Source organism: Erigeron canadensis, chromosome 3 (assembly GCF_010389155.1).
Source record: "Erigeron canadensis isolate Cc75 chromosome 3, C_canadensis_v1, whole genome shotgun sequence".
In the NCBI taxonomy this organism is placed as follows: Eukaryota; Viridiplantae; Streptophyta; class Magnoliopsida; order Asterales; family Asteraceae; genus Erigeron; species Erigeron canadensis.
Genome location: NC_057763.1, coordinates 37,646,001 through 37,667,707, shown reverse-complemented (window position 1 = coordinate 37,667,707; position 21,707 = coordinate 37,646,001). Strand labels below are relative to the sequence as shown.

Genomic DNA, 21,707 nt, shown 5'->3' with positions numbered 1-21,707 from the left:
AAGACAGAAAGAAAATCACGCTTTGTCCTTAATGATTAAGGAATTTAAGGATAATTGATAATTATCTAAATATTTTATTTTTATGTTTAAGATGATACTATAAAAGTAAGTAAGTAACTCTCAATACCGTCTTCTACGGGTTTAAGATGATACTATCTAAAAGTTAATTCTTGGTAAAATTCATATTTAACAGATAACATCAAATATTAGACGGTGATATATTAATGAACTTGAACATGTAAAAGTTAGCTTGCAAACGAAATTTAAATATTAGAATATCGCTATCATTTGATGGGTGAAAATCCAACATAATTTAAGAGTTAAGTTGAAACATTAAAATATAATTGAAAAAAAGGCTGCTATCATTTGGTGGCTGAATGTACCAACATAACAAATAATAGGTCAAGTTGACCAACTATTATATTGCTTGAATTGAGTTTCTACCTTTCTAGAAAGAATTCAGATTAGATAGAGTTAGACCGGGCATGATACACGACCTTTAACAATGGGGTCTTTTAAAATTAGTATGATGTTGAAAATTAAAATATTTATTTATCTTTATATATTATTCATCCATTTTTCAATGTAGACCAAAGATCGCCCACCAGTTTGATCCATCATCGACCAAACCACATTGTGTAAACACTACTAATTCACTTGAAAATCCAAATGAAAGACTTTTTAGACTAACATATTTGACATCTATTGTGAAACCGTAATTTATTATTTTTGTTAATATATGAAGAAAAAGAAAACTAGGAACCACTTTTTGTAAGAATGGGTTGATTTTAAACACACACACAATGATGGTTCTTTTGTCATACTTACAAGATTTATGGCCATTTTTGCCAAAATGAAAGAAGCAATTATGGTAACTAGAAAGAACTGATTTCGTGTAGCAAAAATCACTTTAAACTCTAGAAAGGCGAAAATGATATGTGTGATAATAATCCATTAACAAAAAAAAATTAAAAAATAGCTACCAAAATGTGCAAAGATATCTGAGAAGATAAGTGATCGGGAGCACAAAATCAACATCATTAATTGTCCACGTACACGTAACCTATGTTAATTTATCATCTTGTAATAGAAGCCGTGACTCTAAGGATCATAATCACAAAGTAGGATTAAAGCAACGACATAAAGTAACATAAATTTGATTCTATGACATCTTAAAAAAGAGGAAATTTGATCGACAAAACAATAAAATATAAAGGACCGCACATCCTTCTTCACTCTACAATGTACAGTACTCTGAAGGACTACATCACACAATACTTCCACTTCTTCTGACAAAAACTAGAACGAAAAATAATAGCCTTTTAAGTCAATGTAAACAATAAAACCCCATAAATAAGTGTTCTCAACAAACAAATAAAGCCAAATAACAATCAAGTCGACCTACGTGAGCAACTCAAGCTTACTTTGAGCTGAGCCCCACAAGCTTGTCCCATCAGATTCGAGCTTTGAGCTAAAAGACAAGCTTGTCCCATCAGACTCAAGCTTAAGGCGCCTTAAGCTTATAAAAGCTCGGATTTAGCTCTTACTAAACTTTCCAGCCATAAATAATATGCATGTATAAATAGTGATGTAAATTTGACAATTTGAGGCGGTTGGACCTTCATATAAAGTTTTAAACTTATGATCAAGTTCTATTCTGGTTTATATACTTTAAAATGCTTACTCGTATTATTTTATAGTTTATAAACTTTTGCATAGCTACTGTTTTATTGTTAAAGCTATGTCGCATTTCTTTTGTGAAGATTTAGAGACCGGAATTCACTTATTTAGAGCTATCAATCAAGTGGGAGTGGTTTTGCCACTTTCGTGAATCGTGATTATCTCATATTGGTACAAAGTAATAAATTATACTCGTATCATATTTGATAATAGCAAAACAGCTAAACATGTAAAACATCTCAAAACTGTTGGCGTGAACCAGATATTAAAAATGAAAAAAAAAAAGGGGGGGGGGGGGGATTGCAAAATTTTACTCGGCCTCACCGATCAACGCAAATCTGTTGTTCATAACATCTTTAAATGAATTATCATCGTCTCCCTCCGCATCGTCCATAGCTGAATCGTTCTTAATATTATCATTATCAGCCTTGGAGTCATAATCACCATCCATGGACTGAACTTCGTCCATGGAAGCTAATTTGTTTGCCTTTTTCCTTCTCTTCTTCTCTGCTTTCCTTAACTTCGTATTTAATACACCTTCGGCAGCATATAACTTTTCATTCTGTCTTATACTTGAATTCTTGATCTTAGCCTCACCTGAAACATCATCTTCTGCCATGGCTTCATCTTCGTCTCTGTTGTTGATACTTTCTACCGGTTTTGGGTTTTGTGGTTGTTTATCATTCTGTAGAAATGAGAGTTTATGTAGTTAAGAAGTCGATTTCCAAAGCAATAGAACTCAACAATTCAAAAGTTGTTGGTAACTACCAAAGAGAGTGTCAACAACAATTGCTATATTTTTGAAAAGCCCGCAATAATAACTAATTCTACTGAGTAATATGGTGTTACAAAAACTTAAAAACAATACAGATGATAAATGACATTAAATCACTGATTGACTTCTAAAAAAACTGTTATGCCATTTCCATTTCAAAGAAAACCATTAGCTTGGCAACACAGACCACAAACAAAACAAAAGGCAGAGAAAAAAACTTAAAAAGCGGGGGCCATTTAGTAGTCAAAGTGTAAAGATGCTATAGTTACACACAAATCAATGATTGCACAAGAGGTGGCAAATTGGGTAGGGCAGGTAAAAGGTCAAATTATCAAATTGGTAAGGCATGTAGTGCGGGTCAAAAAAGTTCGGGTTGGGGTGACTCACAAACAGTTTTTTTGGATTTTATTTATAAATAATAGGTTGAATACTCTTTAAAGTTTAAAGCCTGTGCCATCAAAGAAATAACCTAACACTTGCTAATATAGCATCTTAGGAGGTTCTATACATTTGAATACACCTATGAAGACCTTCTGCCCGCTTAACTCTTTAATTAAACCCACTATCTTAACCCATTTGACCCATTAAAGATATAACATGACACAAATCTGAACCACTTAGTCAAAATTGCCACCTCTTGTTTGCAATGAAAAACCATGCTACACAGAAATTATTATATCACTATCAAATTGTGTAATAAATAACAAACCTCGAACATTGTCTCATCAAAGGCAACACGGTTATCGAGCGTGACTGTAACAGAGTTAAAATCGTCAACAGATTTTAGGCTGCCAATAATTGAAGTATCGGTACCATATACTTCGTCCACATTGAACTCCTTCCCAAGTTCAGAAACGATACTTGCCTCCATGACCTCTCCTTCGTTCCTAATTGGAGGCATTGTGTAATATGGAATTTTACCTGCAAAAGATGGCTGCAGATGAGCATACTTGTCATTGGCGAATTTAGAGCCTGATTGAGCCTAATTCGTTAATTGAAAAATCTTCTACTTACTACTTTCTATTGCTTTAGTTTTTTACCTTGATATGGTTAAAAATATAGGTAGTAAAAGAGACGGGTGGGCGCAACTGGGTTTGTGTCAAAACAGGAAACTATTTGTTATAGGTAGAGTTGGGTCAATCCTAAACACTTTTTGTCCAAAAATTTTAATTAAATATAAAAATTAGCAATAATAATAATAATAAGAACAACAACAACAACAACAACAATGATAATAATTAACTAAGAGGGTTTTTTGGGTAAAAGGGAATTTACCCTTGTTAGATTATTATAACTTAAGAGGTTCTATGCGACTGACTAGGCGACTATGCCTAAAAATACACTATCACGACTTTTTAACCAATTTAACCGGTAAGTTTTAAGCAATCCTTTAATTATTTCTGTTTGATTGATTAGCAATAAGGCATAACACAGATACGCACATTCATAAGGAAACGGGTTTCAATTTCCACCTTTAATGTCCACCTTCTTTATGTGTACAGCGGAATTAAAGAAATATAGTATGCTAATTGCTGATACGAACCTTCATTCCAATCATGCAATACGATCCTAGCAGCAGCATTGATGTCAACGATACCTCCCTTTTTGAGCTTACCTCTAAGGGTAGCTACCTTAAAAAGAAAGTCATCAACCGAATCGAAGCTAGGAATTTTGTATAGTGTTATCAACATTTGTGCAGGGCATAACTTGAGAATCTCCTTCACTGCAATCCCCAATAAACCATTCAAATAGAGATACAAATATAGTTATTATATTTAACAGATTAAATATGAATTCTATACTTTGTTTATAGCATAGCATTGAATAATATGCAAAAAACTAGTGTCACAAGAACGAATTAGTGTCATCAAAAGTCCTGAATACTTTTCCAATACAGACCTGATAAACATAGATATTACCCAACTTCGTATTTTATTGTTATCGGTAGGTTCTCGTTGCTATAATTTTGCAGAAAATCCCATACATATTATAATAATCTTCTACGTAAAACACGCGTATATAAAGTTAGATACCTGGGCCAACTGGATCCTCCAGCTTCTCAATTCTTTTACAATTTCTAAGTGCAACAGCAGCATCATTATCTCCAGATTTTAGCATCACAACACCAGGGCAATCCAACAGTTTAACATTTTTATCTAACTGAACTTCTTGCATGGTTCTTGTCAGCCCCGGAGTAGCACCAACATTGGCAACATGAGATCTTTTCAAACTATTAATAAGACTGCTCTTGCCTACATTCGGCAGGCCTACTACGCCCACAGTAATCGATCTTTTAAGCTGAACAAAACAGCACAATGTTAAGTAAAATTAGTGATATGATAAGCCAGATTAAGCAATCTAGATCAAGAATGCACAAAAGCTTGTCTGAATAAAAAGAACAAAGGGTGTCACAAGAATTGAATTCGAGTCAAATATTCAGTCAGCATACTTAAATTATTTATCGAGAGATAGACGAAAAGTGGTGAATAAACCCGTGTTAAAAATTAGTGTGATTATCTATGTATATATCTTAAGTTTGATTAGCTGAAACATGCTCTACTAAACTGAATATAAATCCTTGATTTTACACCATCGTATTCTTCGTATTAAAATTAATAGTAATGACACATTAATATATCAAGATATCAAATGCTTTTGGTTACAAACATATTCATACGCAAGCCAGCATGCTTTTAAAGCTGATATGGATTACTCATATTGGATTCAAATACCATTTATTGTGATATAAGAAAAAGAATTAAAATATTGAAATATAGCTAGAGATACCTCATGACTTCTTGAATAATTTTTAAGCAACTTAATAAGAGTTTCGGCTCCGAGACAGTCACTTGTTTGCAAAAGATTGCTCGTCTTCTTTGCAGTCTTGGAGGACTTCCACCCTAGATTAGACCTCTGCTCTTGAGTACTACACTTAAAAGCAACCGCTGGCAACTCCTCTCTAAGATATTTGAGCCACTTTTCAGCAGCTTCACGAGGAACCAAATCTGATATCCAAACTCAAATTAGTAATAGTTATAGATAGTAATTTATAAAGTCAGTGGACATATTTCCTACTCCCATAGACAAATTTTGTAGACCAGGAATATATCAGATCTAACATCTAAGTTTTATATTTACACTATACATTACATTTTTTCACTGTATACAGAGTTCTATCCAGGGCGGAGTAGTTAAGGACCGAATCACACCGCTAAAACCAAAATTTGAAATTTTCGAAATTTCGATGGAATTTCGGCATATTATTATTATTATGCTATATCTATAAATATATAATAACTAATACTTCTTACTGGATCTATATATCAAAAGTCGAACTTAAAAGTGTCAATATTTGATAGATTAGTGTTAGTACTTGTAAAAATTAATGTTTCTTGTGTTGTTTTTGAGTTTGGACAAAAAAAAAAAAAGTTTTAATACATAGTAAAAAAAAAACCTAGAAAACTGGTATACCACCGAAATTTGGATCGAAATTTGAACGATTTCGGTATTTTTCAACGAAAATCTCAATACCGAAATTTATACCAGTGGTATTTCGGTTTTCGGTCCTCCACTGGTATACCGGTACAGATTTCCGTCCAAATTTCGGTACCTAGATTTTCAATGAAATTAACCGAAATCGGTCAAATTTCGGTCCAAATTTTGGTGGTATACCAGCTTTCAGTTTTTTACTTTTTATTAAAAAAAAATTTGGTTCAAACTTATAAACAACATACATAAGAAAGTAAGAAACACTAATTTTTGCAAGTATTATCACTAATCTATCAAATGTTGACATTTTCAAGCTTGACTTTTCATATCTAGACTAAGTAGTAAGTATTAATTATCGTATAGATATTGCATAATAAAAAAATACCCGAAATCCCACCGAAATTTCAAAAATTTTCAAATTTCGGTCCTTGACCGAAACACCGAAATTTCGTCCTTGACTACTTAGCTACATAGATCCAGAGTTTTAGGCTTTAACAGCTAACTTTTACATGCAATTAGTAATGTAACACAACTACCTCTTGAATCATTTTTTCCAGTTACATACCAAATAAGAAGTTAAGAACTGGTGAAGTTTCTACTTCCAAAAGCAGAAAATTATATTATATAAATGTATATATTACCAATTTTATTTAAGAGCAAAACAAGATGCTTTTCTGGACCAGCTCTCATAACCATCTTCTCCATATCACCACAACGGGTACCAATTGGATCCCGAGCATCAAGCACTTCCAAGATAACATCAGATGTTTCAATAACTTTCGCCAACTCCTTGTAAAAAGACCTCTCTGAATTGTCTGTGCAGTCAACGCCACTTTTAGAAAACTTCTAACAAAATCCTTGTTTTTTCAACAACAAAGCAAATGATTATATTCAGAATATGTATATGTTAACTTACCCCGTGTCTTACTCATCACTGTAAAATCATCACCATCAACATTATCCTCTCCAAAAGCCTTCTGTTTAGCAAAAACTTGCTCAGACAGATTCGTGATATCATCATTGTCGTCATCATCATCCAATTCCCCCAATTTCCTCTTTCTAACCTGAACAGACATCAAATGTGTAAGTAAGTCTCTAGCAGTAGCATTTAAATCAACAAGAATCATGCTGGTTGGTCTTAGATCAACTAGCATCTATTCCCCCTCTGCAAATGCTTTGCGGGGCCACTATGAGAACTTTTGGTCCTCGGTGCCCAAAGGGTACATGGAGTTACGGGTTTCTCAACCTTTCCATACCTTTTTGTGAAAATCAACACAAATCACATACATCAACGGTCTAGATACCACATCAAAGTACATCAATTACTTCATTAAAACATATATACTACCAAACAAAAATATAAATATATACATGAACAACAACCAACAATGTTGACTCAAAATTAATACTTTTCCATACCATTTCTTTCGTGGCAGCCTTTTTCTGCTCAAACGTTTCACGGGCCTTGGCGCGTTTAGCCTCGAGAGCCTTGAGCTCCTCTTCACTCAACGGCTGGTCATTATCGATAGGCGCATCTTTGTCAAGTTTGGGTTTTTTGTTCACAACAACCTTCCTAGCCTCTTTGGCTTTCTTTATATGGTGCAATTTAATTTTCTTAAGTACTTTAGTTTTATGTTTCAGTGTCACTCTCTTGTTCTTACTCTCTGCATATCCAAATTAAGTAGCATCGAAATAAGAATACTAATGATTATAATAAAATACATATTGTATTTTAAAGCTAAAAATAATTATCAATCGTTATATAGAAAATTTATTGAGTATGTAGAAAAGAAAAAAAAAAAGATGCTTACTTTTGCTTTGCTTGCCCATGAGGAATGGCGAATTTGGGGAAGTTAGGGTTTTGGAGAAAGAAAATAAGAAAGCAAAATACTCGTATGAGAGAGAATATTGTATGTAGGGTTTATTGGTGAGAAAGTTGACAAAAAGAGTGTAAGTAAGAGAAAAAGGATTGGTGGGGTGAGAGAAGCTCGAACTCTCGACCTCAGGATTACTCAGAAAGCTATGAGACCTACGCGCTAGCCAACTGCGCCACCACCCCATGTGTTTTCTTCACTCATATTTTTCTCTTTATCTTGTAGTAACGAACAATTGTATTTATGCATTTACATTTCTTTTTATAAACTTCAAACGTCTAAGTAACTCAAACGAGCATAGTACCCGCGCAATGCGGCGGTGTTAGCGGGGACGGCAGTTTTGTGGTGTCGGTGATGGTATTATTAGTGGTGGTGGCGGTGTCAAATCGTATAGGATTGTAGGTTGATGTAAAGGTTAGAGTGAAAATATTTTTAAAAGATAAGGGTTGAAGTGTAAATTAATTCATTAAAAGCATAAAATGTCCAAGGGCAATTTCGGTAATTCAAAGACAGAACTTTCTAAAAATAAAAATAGGCTTTTGCTTTATAAAAGAGTAAAGATGAGTTAAATCCCAAGGATGAAATTAACATGAAAATTCGAATATATTTCCTCCGAAGATTTGAACTATGAATAGGATAAGCAACCCTAAGATAAGTGACTTGGGGTTGGTGCCCCATTGTTAAAGTCTTTGACCTTGAGATGATCCACCTGGGTTCGAGTCCCACTTTGCACATTTGTGAGGGTGGATTAATATGGGGTTTTTTTAGAGTCCTAGTTTCCAGATATACGTGTAATTTAACAATAGGAGTAGAACAGAATGTCGTTCAAAAGAAAAAGTGACTTCAAGAGTCTTAATTATTTGAATGTTATAAAAACCCAAAGTACAAATATCATATCAACATATATTCAACATCATCATATTAAAACTGTCTACCCGAATAAATAAATGTTGTAAAACCGTACTTTAACATAACTAAATAATAAAATAGGTTTTACCTTGATAGACAACGTCCATTTTTCATAACTAATTTAAAAATCTTTTGTTCTATGTTTAAGATGTTGTTGTATGAGCAAGCTTAAAATTTTCCGATTTATTTTTCTTAACGTATTTTTCCCTCTTATGTAATATTATTGGATTAATAATTTCATCTTACATTTTAACAACTCCTTTGTATTTGGTGTATATCATCTATATTGCTTTATAGTAATATTATTTACACCTGTTAGGTTGTTAGAAGATTTTATATACATATGTAATATTAGGGCTTCCAAAAAGCCTTTTAAAGTTTTTTTAATTTCTCATCTCACTAATTTACTAACTTTAACTCTCACTAATTTACTAACTTTAACTTATAAAAAGCTATTTCCTCTAATGCAAAGTTTTTTCTAAATTTTAATTTATTACTTGATATGAAAATGCTTTTGTTCAAAAAGTTGATGATGATTTTGTTCAAAAGCTTATTTTACCAATTATTATGTGGGCATCGAAAAAACACTCCCTTTTAAGGGAAAACCCGTATCTGATGGGAAAACCCGAAACTCGACTTTGTTGGTCTGGGTTTGGGTGACATTATAGAGTCAAGAAAGACGAGGTACAACCTCTAGATCTACTTTGAACACCACCCCTTTCCTTTTGGACTTTTTCAGCCATGAGATCAATTCATTTAAAACGAGTGGTCCGTCCACAATATTCCTTTTGGAGAGATACGCCGACTTCCTTTTGGAGAGATACGCCGACTGCTCATTGGAGATAACAGATTGAATAACCCGTTTTAACCTCAAAGCCAGAACTTTTGAGACAATTTTATTAAGACATCCCAAATAGATTCATTGGTTGGAACTGGGAAAGGTTCATCGGGTCCTTCACCTTAGAAATAAGCGAAATGAATAAAGAGGTACAACCTGGTGATAATTTTCCTGTGCGGTGGAACTCATGAAAAACGCAATATAAATCATTTTCAAGCCATGACCAGCAACGTTTTAGAAAAGTAAAATTAAACCCATCCGGGCCCAGGGCTTTATCCACCTCGCAATCCCAAAGTGCCAACCTGATCTCAGCTTTGTCAAAGGGCTGGATCAATGAATAGGCCTCATCTATAGTTAACCGAGAAAGATGATGACAAGTAAGAGTTGGCCTAGAAGTAGAGCAGGCAAGTTCCGACACGGACCTGTTAGCACGACACACACGACCTGGTTTTTTCGTGTTTTGTGTTTGGCCTTAACGTGTTTCGTGTCTTAACAGGTCCGGACCTGTTAAAACACGATAAGACACGATAAGATAAGTAGTATATATACGGACATGTTAAGACACGTTAAAGACCCGTTAAAGACACGTTAAGGACACCTTAAGACACGATAAGACACGTTAAAACACAATAAGATACGTTATCAGGTCCCTTAACAGGTCCCTTATCGTGTAACTTTTAACAAGTCCCTTAACAGGTCTCTTAACAAGTCCCTTATCGTGTAACCTGTTAAAAATCGTGTCGTGTTCGTGTTTGGAAAAACTGACACGATTAGCTATCGTGTCGTGTTCGTGTTTAACCCTATCATGTTCGTGTCTTATCGTGTCATGTTGGACACGATATGCCAGCTCTACCTGGAAGTCAGGGGTTCCTTGAATTTGGCTGAAAAGAAATTTTAAATTATACAAACATTTAAACCTTCTAAGACATAAATTTTTATCATGACAGTAAAATAACATGAATATTTTAAATTATACAAACATTGTTTAATGTGGTGTCATATTATCAGATTTTGTGTGGAAATTGTCACTTGTAACTTTCATAAAAACTATTATTATTATTATTATTATTATTATTATTATTATTATTTGTTTGTAACAAAGTTTATTAAGTGTCGTATATAACAATAAAAAAACTACACGATTAATTTGTTTATATGTGGATTAGATTTTTTATAACAATTATTCAAGAACGAATTAAATTTGATAATGATAAACAAAATTAAAGTCTTTGATATATTGGACAATAAATACGACAATTGTTAAGTATAAATGTTTGTACGTGCCCTAAATATTATGAGGACAAAAGTATGACAATGTTGAGTTTAACACAAATGTATATACTTTACGTGGAAAAAGTTGAATCTTTAGTTAAACTCTTTGTCAAAATGTCATTCTTAGACCTGACAATTCCTACCCATATCTATTATTATATTTTATTTATTGGGCATAAAATGGACTTAAACAAATGTAGACATGCTGTAACACTAGTCGTTTAAAAACATGGATTTCCAAAAACTTTTGCCTAACGGCGTTAAAAGAAAGCGGAAGTAAACTTTAAAAGTCCAAACCAGCAAAATCTGTTTGGTTTATTCATAAATGGTGTTACTAGCCATATCATAAAAATAAGTCTAAATGGAAACCCATCGGTTGCCCAACATCAAACAACCGACTACATTATCAATACAATTCTTTTTTTATCTAAACGTAAGGCAGATGTCTAAAGCGAGCAGCCACTATGGGTAAACTATAGCCAACTTCAAGATCATCTACCCATGCCTCACGTCTTCTCACATCTACCTGCTCACTAATGTTGGACCTGAGGGAACAACACATTTTAAAAGAGCAAGTGTTAGCTAACGAATTAGCTAAGTAAGATAACACAAAGTTTATAATACATTTGTCCATTTAAAACATTACATAAAAGTCATAATTACATCAAGGCACATATCATATCAATGCATCACATCATCCATAACATATCACCGCATCAAACATCATCATCATAGGTTGAATCACCTAACTGTGCATAATCATCTTTTACTTTACATATAACATATAAGCATCATCGTATAGTGTGACATAAGGCACTTACATTAGGCATGACATAAGTCACTCATCACATATAAGGTGTAAGTTTGTGTGTAGGCGGTCATAAGACCTAACATGGAACCTCACACCCGACTGGATGGATAAGCTTTTCAGCGGTCCATCAGTGTCGTTAAGGAATGGCAAGCCAATCCAGGAGTAGTCCGTATGTTCAAAGACATTGGTGGGTAATCACTCCACCCGAAGATCCTCAAACCACGTAATTACGTTGCAAGGAGCCACCCAAGCAACCATATACGCACTCACCGGGCAAGGGCAAGTACGGGTTAAGCTTAACCCTTTCATATCATATACGAGCTCGGTTTTCATCACATATAGTTTAGGTGTCCACGTTACCTAAACATCATCACATATCATCTTTTACGTTTGGGCCCTTAAACGTGCACGTGTCATGGCAACTTAATAAGTCTAGTGAACTAGATGATCGAGCCATGTAATCATGCACATTTCACATATCATCAACATATAACACATTTCAATTCATCTCAAGATGTTACATAACATTTCATAGCATATCATTACATCGCATACATTGTTACATCACGTACATCATCATATACCATTGCATATCGTATATCATTACAACATTGCATATCATTTATCATCTCATATCATATATCATTTCATAATAACTCAAAACATTTCATATAATATCATAACGTCACATATCTTTGGGGTAGCATTTCAGGCTTCAATATGCATATACATAGCCCATATCACCTCCCGTATAATCCCGAATACCCATAAGCAACCAAGATATCATTAGGGGAAGTTATTATATAAAAACTATGTTTTTGTTGAACCCTCAGCGTGTCAAAGTAGTGTATCTTACCTCGTAGAAGCACACAACAAATGATAACGTAAGTTATCGAGCTTTGCAAGTATTCTCGACTACCTATAATCATTAAACGACATAATAAGCTATCAATTACCCACTATTTATGGTCATGACTCAAGCCTAGATACCTATAAATATCACCCATGACAAGACTTGATGCATCGGAGGTTCGTTTAATACTTTAAAGCTTACATATCTCGACGGAACATGGAAATCACTAACTAAATTAACTTTTCTGTAAACTTGACATCATCCTCAACTTTAAAAAACATTAACATTAGAAAGTAGACTCTCTCACGATTCCGTGGATAGCTTATTTGTCAAAAACGGAGTTACGGTTCAAAAGTTATGGTCGTTTAAAAATGTTAACATAAATCAGTCCCTAACAGGAGTTACGAATATTTGTAACGGGAGTTACCGTGGAGGTGTTATCGCAATTACCCAGCTAACGGGAGTTACACAACCGTAACGGGAGTTACGACGACCAGACGTGAAAAACAACTCCAAAACCTAACCAAACACATCCCAAACGACTTTAACACAACTCCAGGTCTTATGAACATCAAATACACTTAAAATAAGACCAAAATCACTCATTGAAAACACCAATTAATCCTTGAATCATATACCAACTTTATACAATCGATTTAAAACCCGTAATGCCCTAAAATCGATTATAAACGTAATTGAATCCAACCCAAACCCTAAAACCAGAAATCAATGGGTTGAAAGGACTTATTATGCATAAAATCAATGTGGCTAACATCAATTACCTGGAGATAGAAAAGGGGATGCAAAACTTGATCAAAACACCATCGAATCACCCAAACGACGATGAAATCGAAAAATAGAATGCTATGGAACCAAGGGGACAGCTAGGGCTTCAAAGGAAGAGTATAATCTCTGTGTTATGAGTCAAATGATAGGTTACAAGACCCTTAACCCGTTTTTGAGTTTAACCCTATGTCAAAAGTAGTCCATAAGCTTTCAAACGACTCATATTAAGCTCAAAACACCTATAGGGAACACTTACAACACATTAAACACTTTAAGAACCTCTAAAGGCATTTAAATATACCTTTAAACACTTATACACATCAATCATTAAGGCATTAAAGCCTTGCATTTAAAGCATATTAAACATATAGACGCATTGAATCATCTAAAGACTTAATAGACACGGAATTTTGACTTAACGAGTAAAGTCAACCGTTAACTAGAAAGTTCGGGATGTTACACATGCAAGGCTTATTTCCAACTCCTAAACTTGTGAATATAGTTGAGCGGAACGAACGAGTCTTGAAGTTTTGAGCGATCATCATCCCCAATTTAGACTTATAAGCTTTTGCTTATATAATTAACATGATTACTCATCTTTAACGTGGTTGTAAAGTTTCACAAGAAGACTAAATATGAACCCTCACATTACTAGTGTTATCCAATGTATAAATATTAATTGTATTATACTTTATTATGTAAATATAGATATTTTAGCCTATCATTAGTTAAGTAAATAATGAACAGATCAAAGAAGAAAAGATTGAGAACTCTAACCATACAATAGGCCAAAGCCTTATGAAGGGAGTAGGGATGACAACGGGTCGGGTTTAGATAATCCCGAACCCGGTCCCGATTAAAAATCTCCGTCCCATACCCGGACCCGACAGGCCCCCATTTATTTATTAACTGTGGGGTAACGGGTTTCCTCATGGGTAATTAGAGACCCATTATTTAAAAAAAAAAAAAAACTTCTTGTGTTACAACAGACTAAAAGGTCGAGTTCATATTAAATGTAAATGTGTCACGTATAAAAATCACAACTTAATGGATCAAATTATCAAACCCAATAGCACAACCACTCAAAAGATGCACCAAAGGACCTGAACGTTTTGAAAATAGAACAAGTTTGATGAGACTTCAGACCATCTGTTTGTTTCATGTATTTTTACACAAGGGATCTGGCATGATATTGCCCACTGGTTTCGTTTTCCACCCAACTTTCCACTTAGGGTTCGAGATTTGTTGGAAGCCCACAGTGTTTAGAGAGGGACAACACGTTGGCGTAAACTTATACATGGTGTTATTTTTACGACCATTTGGACCGTTTGGCTGTCAAGGAATCGGTTACTATTCGAAAGACAGCGAATAGGACTGGTGTGTTCAACGAGGTCCAAGCGTTAAGTTTTCTTTAGATCAAATCAAGAGCTAAGCTTGCTACTCTTACTTGGAAAGACCGAAGACTTTTAATGTCTCTCCCATTTATGTTTATTATATTATACATTATATATTATATATCAATATACATAATAAAACAATAGTTATCCTGACTTTTTAAAAGTCATTCACCTCAAATTAAAATTATCTCTAAACATGCCACATAGGATTTATCCTATGTGGCACCTCCATATTTTTTTCACACTAATAGATTTTCATTAAATAATATAATATAATTATACATATATTTTAAATTTATATATATATATATTATCTATATATCTATCTAATTTAATTAAAACAGTAATTATCTAAGCATTCTAAGACATCCTCCTTATTATAAAGCTACCCTTAAATATTGCCACATAGGATTTATCCTAGGTGGCATCCCCATATTTTTTTACAATATATTTATTTATATTTTCATTTATATATATTTATAAAAAATATTAAATTTTTTTTTTGATTTTTTTCCAAAAATACACACATTACTTGTGGTAAATATATTGTTTATTTATAAAAAATATTTTTCCAAAAATATACACATTACTTGTGGTAAATATATTGTTTATTTCTATACAAATATGCTTCCTAATGCCCATCGACACAATTATATAAAATTCTTAGGTTTTTTCTTTAATTTTGTTATTCACCACTTTCAATATGCAAGTTAACCGATTTGTTATATTTCATGTGTTCTATTGCATGTCTTTTTTATTTTTCTTAATTTATTAGTTGTGGCACAACTTAATTACAGTAAGATTTATCTTTTCTTTGCTTTATTGTTATTGTTATTCAACTACAATACTTTTTTTCTTAGATTTTGGGTGATCATTTTTAATGACAAATTTCATGATGGTTGTTAATCAAAGGTGTTAATGAAAAATATTTCGTTTTTGTAAATAAAATTTTTGGTTTCAATTAATAATTAACATCATAAATAATAAATAGACTGAGTTTATATATATTATTAAAACAGAAAAACAATTTGTTAATAATCGTTTGGGTATTTGCCGTAAAAAGATATAAAACATGTGATATTTGGTTTATTGAGAGGGAGAGAGCAGTAAAAACATGTGGAGTCGTGGAGAGAGAAAGTTGGGCTTCCCAAAAACTCAAAAAGCAACAGCCAGGTTCGCACATATCCAATCCTCCTCATTTTGACCGTCCTCCTCCTACACTTATCAATTTTCCCAATTTATACTAGGGCTCATATTCATACACATTTGGCGCACATCCTCTCATTTCACCTGGTAATCACATTGCATATATACATTACTGACTCTACACATCTTACATTTTTACATCCAATTTCAGTTCACAGTTGACAAAATTTCAGTCATTATTTGTATTTATTATAAATATTTTGGTGTTTGTTATTTTTTGTGGCAGGAAAGCAGCCGGATGGCCGAATACGTTGCTGTTCGGCCGTTTATTAAGTTTCCGGTCCATGGCAATTCGATCACTGAGCTTAGCTTATGTCCTCAAAATCGCAGGTTTCACGCTTTACTTAAACTTTCATTACTACATTATATACAACAATTATTTGCACATATTGCGAGTTTACGATGTTTTAGATCTTTAAAATGTGTTTATGCTGACTTAACATTGTCGTTTTCGGAAAGTAATAGACACACGACAACTTTATAACAACGAATGGAACCACTATATGTCAAATTAGGCTAAGTTTCCCGATGTTAGGAACTGACACACATGAAGTTATAATTTATAGATATGTGATTTTACAAAAGCTTGAGAAACACACAGGATATAAGCTAGTGTAGAAAAACAGGCACGATTAATGATTTAATGTGGTTCAGCTGATCTTTGTGATTGACATAGTCCACAGCCCATACATATTAGGACATTACACAGGTTATATATTATGTGGGCAAAGGGTGGGTGTGGGTCTATACCTGAGACGGATATCCTTGGACTCCTGTTTCCTGGCAGCGGTTAGACGATTTTGGCAACAACCAGTCTACACAACTCAACACCCATATGACGTTTTCTCGATTTTTTTAGATACTTATGAGTAATATTTATCAATAGGAACTGCTATGCTGGCTGGGGTAGATCTACAAAACACGTCTACAAGGCTGGTGACTTCTGCTTCACAAACTTAAAATCAAATGATTATCAGAAGGTGAAACGGATGAAGTGTTATTGTTTGGGAACTCTTATAAGTACAGCTGGTGATTCTTCTGCATGGATTCCTGTAACTGATCAAGTGCTTCTCATGGCAAGTATTTTTCTTACACACATGGCTGGAGTTGTACCTGCTGACGGGCCCTTTACAGTTTCTGGAAGCAACAAAGTGAGCGACAATGTGGCTTCTGACGGAAATTCCGTTTCTGGTAGGTAAGCAAGGTACACGGAAAAAAGTATTATCTAGTAAGATATGAATTTTACCTATCCATGCGAGTGGTATTTCTGATATACATTATTTCTGTTGTCTCTCCTTTCAAAAAGTTCAGTGCCATGAAGAATGAAAAGGAAAACGAGGCCACCTTAGAGTTCTCATGGGATACCGTGAAACGCAAACTTAGTGATTCCATAAATGCTATTGAAAACGGGACCAAACTTGAAAATGAATTTACGGGATCGGGACAAACTGCTAAGCAACCTTCAAGTCTATTTGCGATTGCAGAGGGTCCCAGATTTCGGTTGATGTGGGCTTCCTTTCAGTGGCTTAAAAATGAGGCAGGCTCTCTTTTTATAAATGTTGGTTTGTTTTGTAGTTTTTTTTTTTCTTTTCATTCTTCCTATTTTTCTTTTGTCTTCTACCAGTCTATTATATCACCTTCTCTGTCACATTACATCTTTTTTCCTTCTTCCTTTCTTCTATTCTGTTTATTAAAATGCTTACTCGATAAATGGCCATCCAGTTACAACAAATAAGCTGAGAATTCTTGATATTCTCTATCTGATAGTCAAAGGTCAAAACTTTGAGCATCTCTCACCTATCTCAAAGATGATTTTTATTTTAATCTAGTGGTTTCAGTGATTTTGGCTGGTTAAAATGATTTAAATGGCTACCCATTTGACCAAAGACCGGACATTGTATCCTTAAAGGTCAGCAGGCTATGTACATTGACTAAGTAAGATTTAAGAGTTTAGGGTCAATAAGTCAATTGTCTAATTATTTTGATGCTAGAAGATTATGATTGGTAACCATCCAGGATTGTCAAAGTGGTAGGTTGTGTTAAAGTTTGGGAAATTAGAGGTCTAAGGCTCAAACCTTGTGTGGGCATACTTCCTCTGGAAGAGCTTTGTCGGCCCTGTTTGAGTTTGTATGGTGGTGAACTCGGACCCTGCAGATCAGTTGGACACCATGACTACCAGAAAAAGAAAAGAAAAGAAAAGATAATGTGATAATCTTATTCCGGTGGATGGAAGATTATAAGATGGTTAATATTCTAGATGCCAATATATTGATGTGCTCCCAATGACCAAAACTCAATATGCTATTGCACAAGGCTATATGTTACAGATCGAAACCATTGCAAGGTATGGGACTTGTCCCACATCGGTTGTATGGGAAACCAATGTGGGGTTTATATACCAAATGGGCTCTCTCACCCATTAGGCTAGTCTTTTGGGTGAGAGAGCCCATTTGGTATATAAACCCCACATTGGTTTCCCATACAACCGATGTGGGACAAGTCCCATACCTTGCAATGGTTTCGATCCGTAACAATCGTCCCCCCTTAGAGACCGACGTCCTCGTTGGTCACGGCTATGTTGGTCACGGTTGGCACCCTTTTCCTTTTGGGTCCAAGCCACCACTCCATAGGCCACCACTCCGAGTTGGCTCTGATACCATTGTTACATACCAAATGAGAGAACACAACCCAAAAGACTAGCCTAATGGGTGAGAGAGCCCATTTGGTATATAAACCCCACATTGGTTTCTCATACAACCGATGTGGGACAAGTCCCATACCTTGCAATGGTTTCGATCCGTAACACTATAGTCAACGTCAAATTCTTGATCAAAACTTGTTACCTTATAAAATTTGCGACATAATTCACATTTTCTCTTCTCATAAATCATAATCACTAAAAAGCTCAATAACTTGATTACAGGTGAACAATATCTCTAGGAGCACTTCTACTGCTGACTTGAAAAATTTGCAGAAGGTTTTTTCTGAAATCCTACAGAGATCGTCTTTGTCTATATGCACTGATTGGCTGAAAGAAGAGCTTTTGTTGAGAAATAAGAGACCCATTAAGGTACATCAAGGGAAATAAACAAAATTTTGAATGCAAAACTAAAATGGCATGCTCTAGTTTTTTTTCAAGCTCTTTAGTTCAAGAAGAAAACACAAGACGCAGATGTCAGTTTCTAACAACGTTTTTCCCATTAATCAGGAATTCCCTCCTCTGTTTGACAAATTAAAAGGAGACGACTCTGTTCTACAAAACGTTAAAAAATCGGGCAAGGAGGATCTATATACCGAGCTAGTTTACATTCTTAGATTTGGTTCTCTTAGGTATGTTAGGTGACAGCTTGAGACATTACGTCAGTATTACATACTATGTTCTTTAGCTATTCACTAGAGTAACTATGATTAATAAAACATCACATCATTGCCATCTAAAGCATGTCTCTGCGATCACAGTCAGGAATGTTGTTATAATAATGACTTCTTTGCTTCTCGGGGGGTTTCTGTGCTGGAAGATCTGGTCATCACATTGGCTGATGGGATTGCAAGTGTTTATTTGGAGCTAATTTCTGTAGACAGTGACATGTCAAATGAAATGAACAGTCTGGGTTTAAATTTGTGCGCCTTGTCGACCCGAGCACTTCAGAGATTACGTAATGAGGTACAAATGCAAACTATCAAAACATTTCAGCTCACCACAAAGGCTAGATTATTCTCCCTATGAAGTGCATTGGCATTGTCTAGGATTTGTTATTATAAACTAGAAAACAGTTGTAGGATGTCAAATGTCTTTTCAAGTTTCATAGTTTCTACAAGGCATTTATGATTTGGAAAAAAATGTGCGAAGGGAAATCACTGTAGCTTTTGTCATTCATCTATGATGTGGAACTAACTTTATTTATTTCCAGATCTCACTGAACCAATGGTTTGTTCAGAATATGGACACGGTTGCATCCATGTATGAGGATCGATTTGACCTTCGTATACTCCAGAGTCGACCTATTCCAGAATCTAGCAAGGAAAAGTCTGAAACGTTTGGTTGGTTGAAGAATATTAGCGTAGGGAAGTCTAGACGCTTGGAGTCTCCTCTAAGTGCTGCTGTAATTACCAATGTTTGTGTACCTGTCAAGCGAACCAAAGAATTAAGGGGCCTAGTGGGGTGGTATGCTCTACTGTTACACACATCTTTCTTTCCCTACCAGCTTCTCATGAATGTTGCACTTTATGGTTTATGCATTATTTGGGGTGGGGGGTTAAGTTGGGTAATTTACTGGTATGGTCGACACAAGTTAGCTGGATCCACAAGTACATGCTTGTAGATTGCTTCTGTATCACAATAATAATGTATGTGTGACATATGGTTAGCCAATATCATCACAAGAATAATCTATAAAAGAAGTGATGCATTAGAAACACTCTCACAACTGTCAGTCTATTCCACCCATTTGCCCCATTTTTCTTTTAAACTTTTTTTTTCTTTTCCTGATTTTACTTTTCTGACCCAATTAAAAATAATACAAAACTGAGTTTGGCTCATACGCAAAGTGTTACGTAGTAAATCAATAGAGGGGGTGTAGGTAATACTTTGAATAATATAGGGGGTCTCATGTAGCTTTTATTAGTTGGGGGGGTCAATTGTGCCTAGCTCAAACTAGTTAGTCGATATATATATATATATATATATCTGATGTATTTTACATTTGGAGATATGAAATGAATATTGTGTGTGATAATTCACATTTCCCTCTCTCTGAAATTCTTCTCTAACACAAAGTAGACCGAATTGCTGCTTCTTATATAGTATTAGTGTTGATTGTGGAAGGTATTGATTGGAATTGAACTCATGAACTTCCCCAAATATTTGCACTTTTAATCATCAGTTTACCTATCTCTTTCCAAAATTTTTTGAATATTTTCGTACGTAATCTGAAACAAATATGGATTCTTATAAAGGAAAACATGTAGACCAGAACCTAATAAATGCTATATGTTTACCAAATTCAGTTAGGTTAATGACATAAAGCTGTCAGTTTTTGGTCCATGCAGTATTACTGGTTTCTGCCGAACGTAGTTGGTGGATTTGGATAGTTAGTTGCTATGCTTATAGGCATGAATTAGGTTTTGTAACGTTATCTTTAATAGTGTCAGTAACAAGCAGACTCAAATCTGTCCAAGTCATTTATAGTACTCAGTTGATACTTGATACCTTAGTACATGTAAGCTGCACCTCAACCAGTGAAAGTCTAACATCAGTAATGAATATTTATATGCTGCAGGAGGTACTACTTCAGTCTATACCTTGAAATGGCTGATATTACAATGCCTTTTGTAAGGACGCTTGTTGCCAAAGTTAGTGATGCTGTCTCTTTCTTTTTGGTTTGCTTGATTGGACGATCATTAGGACTCATCTACACTGGGATAAGGCAGTCACTGAGGTGGAAGTAAGATATACCCAGTCCTTTTTCATCCTGTTTATGGCTCTTATTTGGCCAATTTTTGTTGATTGAAATGAAGTACACAAGCAAGATAGAATACTTCATCATTTACCCCTTAAACTGTTCTTGATTATGTGCCCCAAGGCTTTTCTGAATTTCTGATTATTCCAATCTTTATCATATTAAAAAATGCATGTTATATTGATTAAGGATACCCGCGAGCATTGTTAAAGGAAAAGATCTTTCATTAACCAAATACCAAATCGTAAATAAAGTAAAAACTATAGCCGACTTTTGCGGTCCCCTTGATTCCAATGGAAAATCATTATGACTAGCTGTTCTAAAAAACATAAAAAAAAATCATTATGGCTATTAAAAT

General features: G+C 34.5%; 2 protein-coding genes and 1 non-coding gene across 3 annotated transcripts; 1 reads left to right on the top strand and 2 right to left on the bottom strand.

Moving 5' to 3' along the window:
• Positions 1–1,971: 1,971 nt before the first annotated feature.
• On the bottom strand, positions 1,972–7,832 carry LOC122592897 (guanine nucleotide-binding protein-like NSN1). The gene is made up of 9 exons (XM_043765222.1): positions 7,756–7,832; positions 7,364–7,608; positions 6,861–7,008; positions 6,586–6,759; positions 5,243–5,460; positions 4,489–4,753; positions 3,999–4,178; positions 3,165–3,376; positions 1,972–2,365 (listed from the first exon to the last, which is right to left on the bottom strand). The coding sequence occupies exons 1-9, from the start codon at positions 7,772–7,774 to the stop codon at positions 1,991–1,993; spliced, it is 1,836 nt and encodes a 611-aa protein (XP_043621157.1). The 5' UTR covers positions 7,775–7,832; the 3' UTR covers positions 1,972–1,990.
• Positions 7,833–7,917: 85 nt separating this feature from the next.
• TRNAM-CAU lies at positions 7,918–8,003 on the bottom strand. The gene is given in 2 exon segments: positions 7,918–7,953; positions 7,966–8,003. It is a non-coding gene; the product is annotated as a tRNA-Met (tRNA).
• A 7,881-nt stretch (positions 8,004–15,884) lies between these two features.
• Positions 15,885–21,493, top strand: LOC122592572. The gene is made up of 9 exons (XM_043764831.1): positions 15,885–15,977; positions 16,117–16,220; positions 16,777–17,085; positions 17,202–17,427; positions 18,814–18,960; positions 19,099–19,220; positions 19,350–19,554; positions 19,802–20,055; positions 21,170–21,493. Exons 2-9 carry the CDS (start codon positions 16,129–16,131, stop codon positions 21,336–21,338), a joined length of 1,524 nt encoding a protein of 507 aa, XP_043620766.1. The 5' UTR covers positions 15,885–15,977; positions 16,117–16,128; the 3' UTR covers positions 21,339–21,493.
• Positions 21,494–21,707: the final 214 nt, after the last annotated feature.

What these genes read in the sequence shown, in the direction of transcription:
- LOC122592572 (XM_043764831.1), top strand. Translation starts at nt 16,129, where the DNA reads ATGGCCGAATACGTTGCTGTTCGGCCGTTTATTAAGTTTCCGGTCCAT. An exon ending in TTCAGTGGCTTAAAAATGAG is followed by an intron (nt 17,428 to 18,813) that starts GCAGGCTCTCTT and finishes ACTTGATTACAG; the next exon opens with GTGAACAATATCTCTAGGAG. An exon ending in TTAAGGGGCCTAGTGGGGTG is followed by an intron (nt 20,056 to 21,169) that starts GTATGCTCTACT and finishes TATATGCTGCAG; the next exon opens with GAGGTACTACTTCAGTCTAT.
- LOC122592897 (XM_043765222.1), bottom strand. An exon ending in TTTGCTCTTAAATAAAATTG is followed by an intron (nt 5,461 to 6,585) that starts GTAATATATACA and finishes TTTGGATATCAG; the next exon opens with ATTTGGTTCCTCGTGAAGCT. An exon ending in ATTATTCAAGAAGTCATGAG is followed by an intron (nt 4,754 to 5,242) that starts GTATCTCTAGCT and finishes TGTTTTGTTCAG; the next exon opens with CTTAAAAGATCGATTACTGT.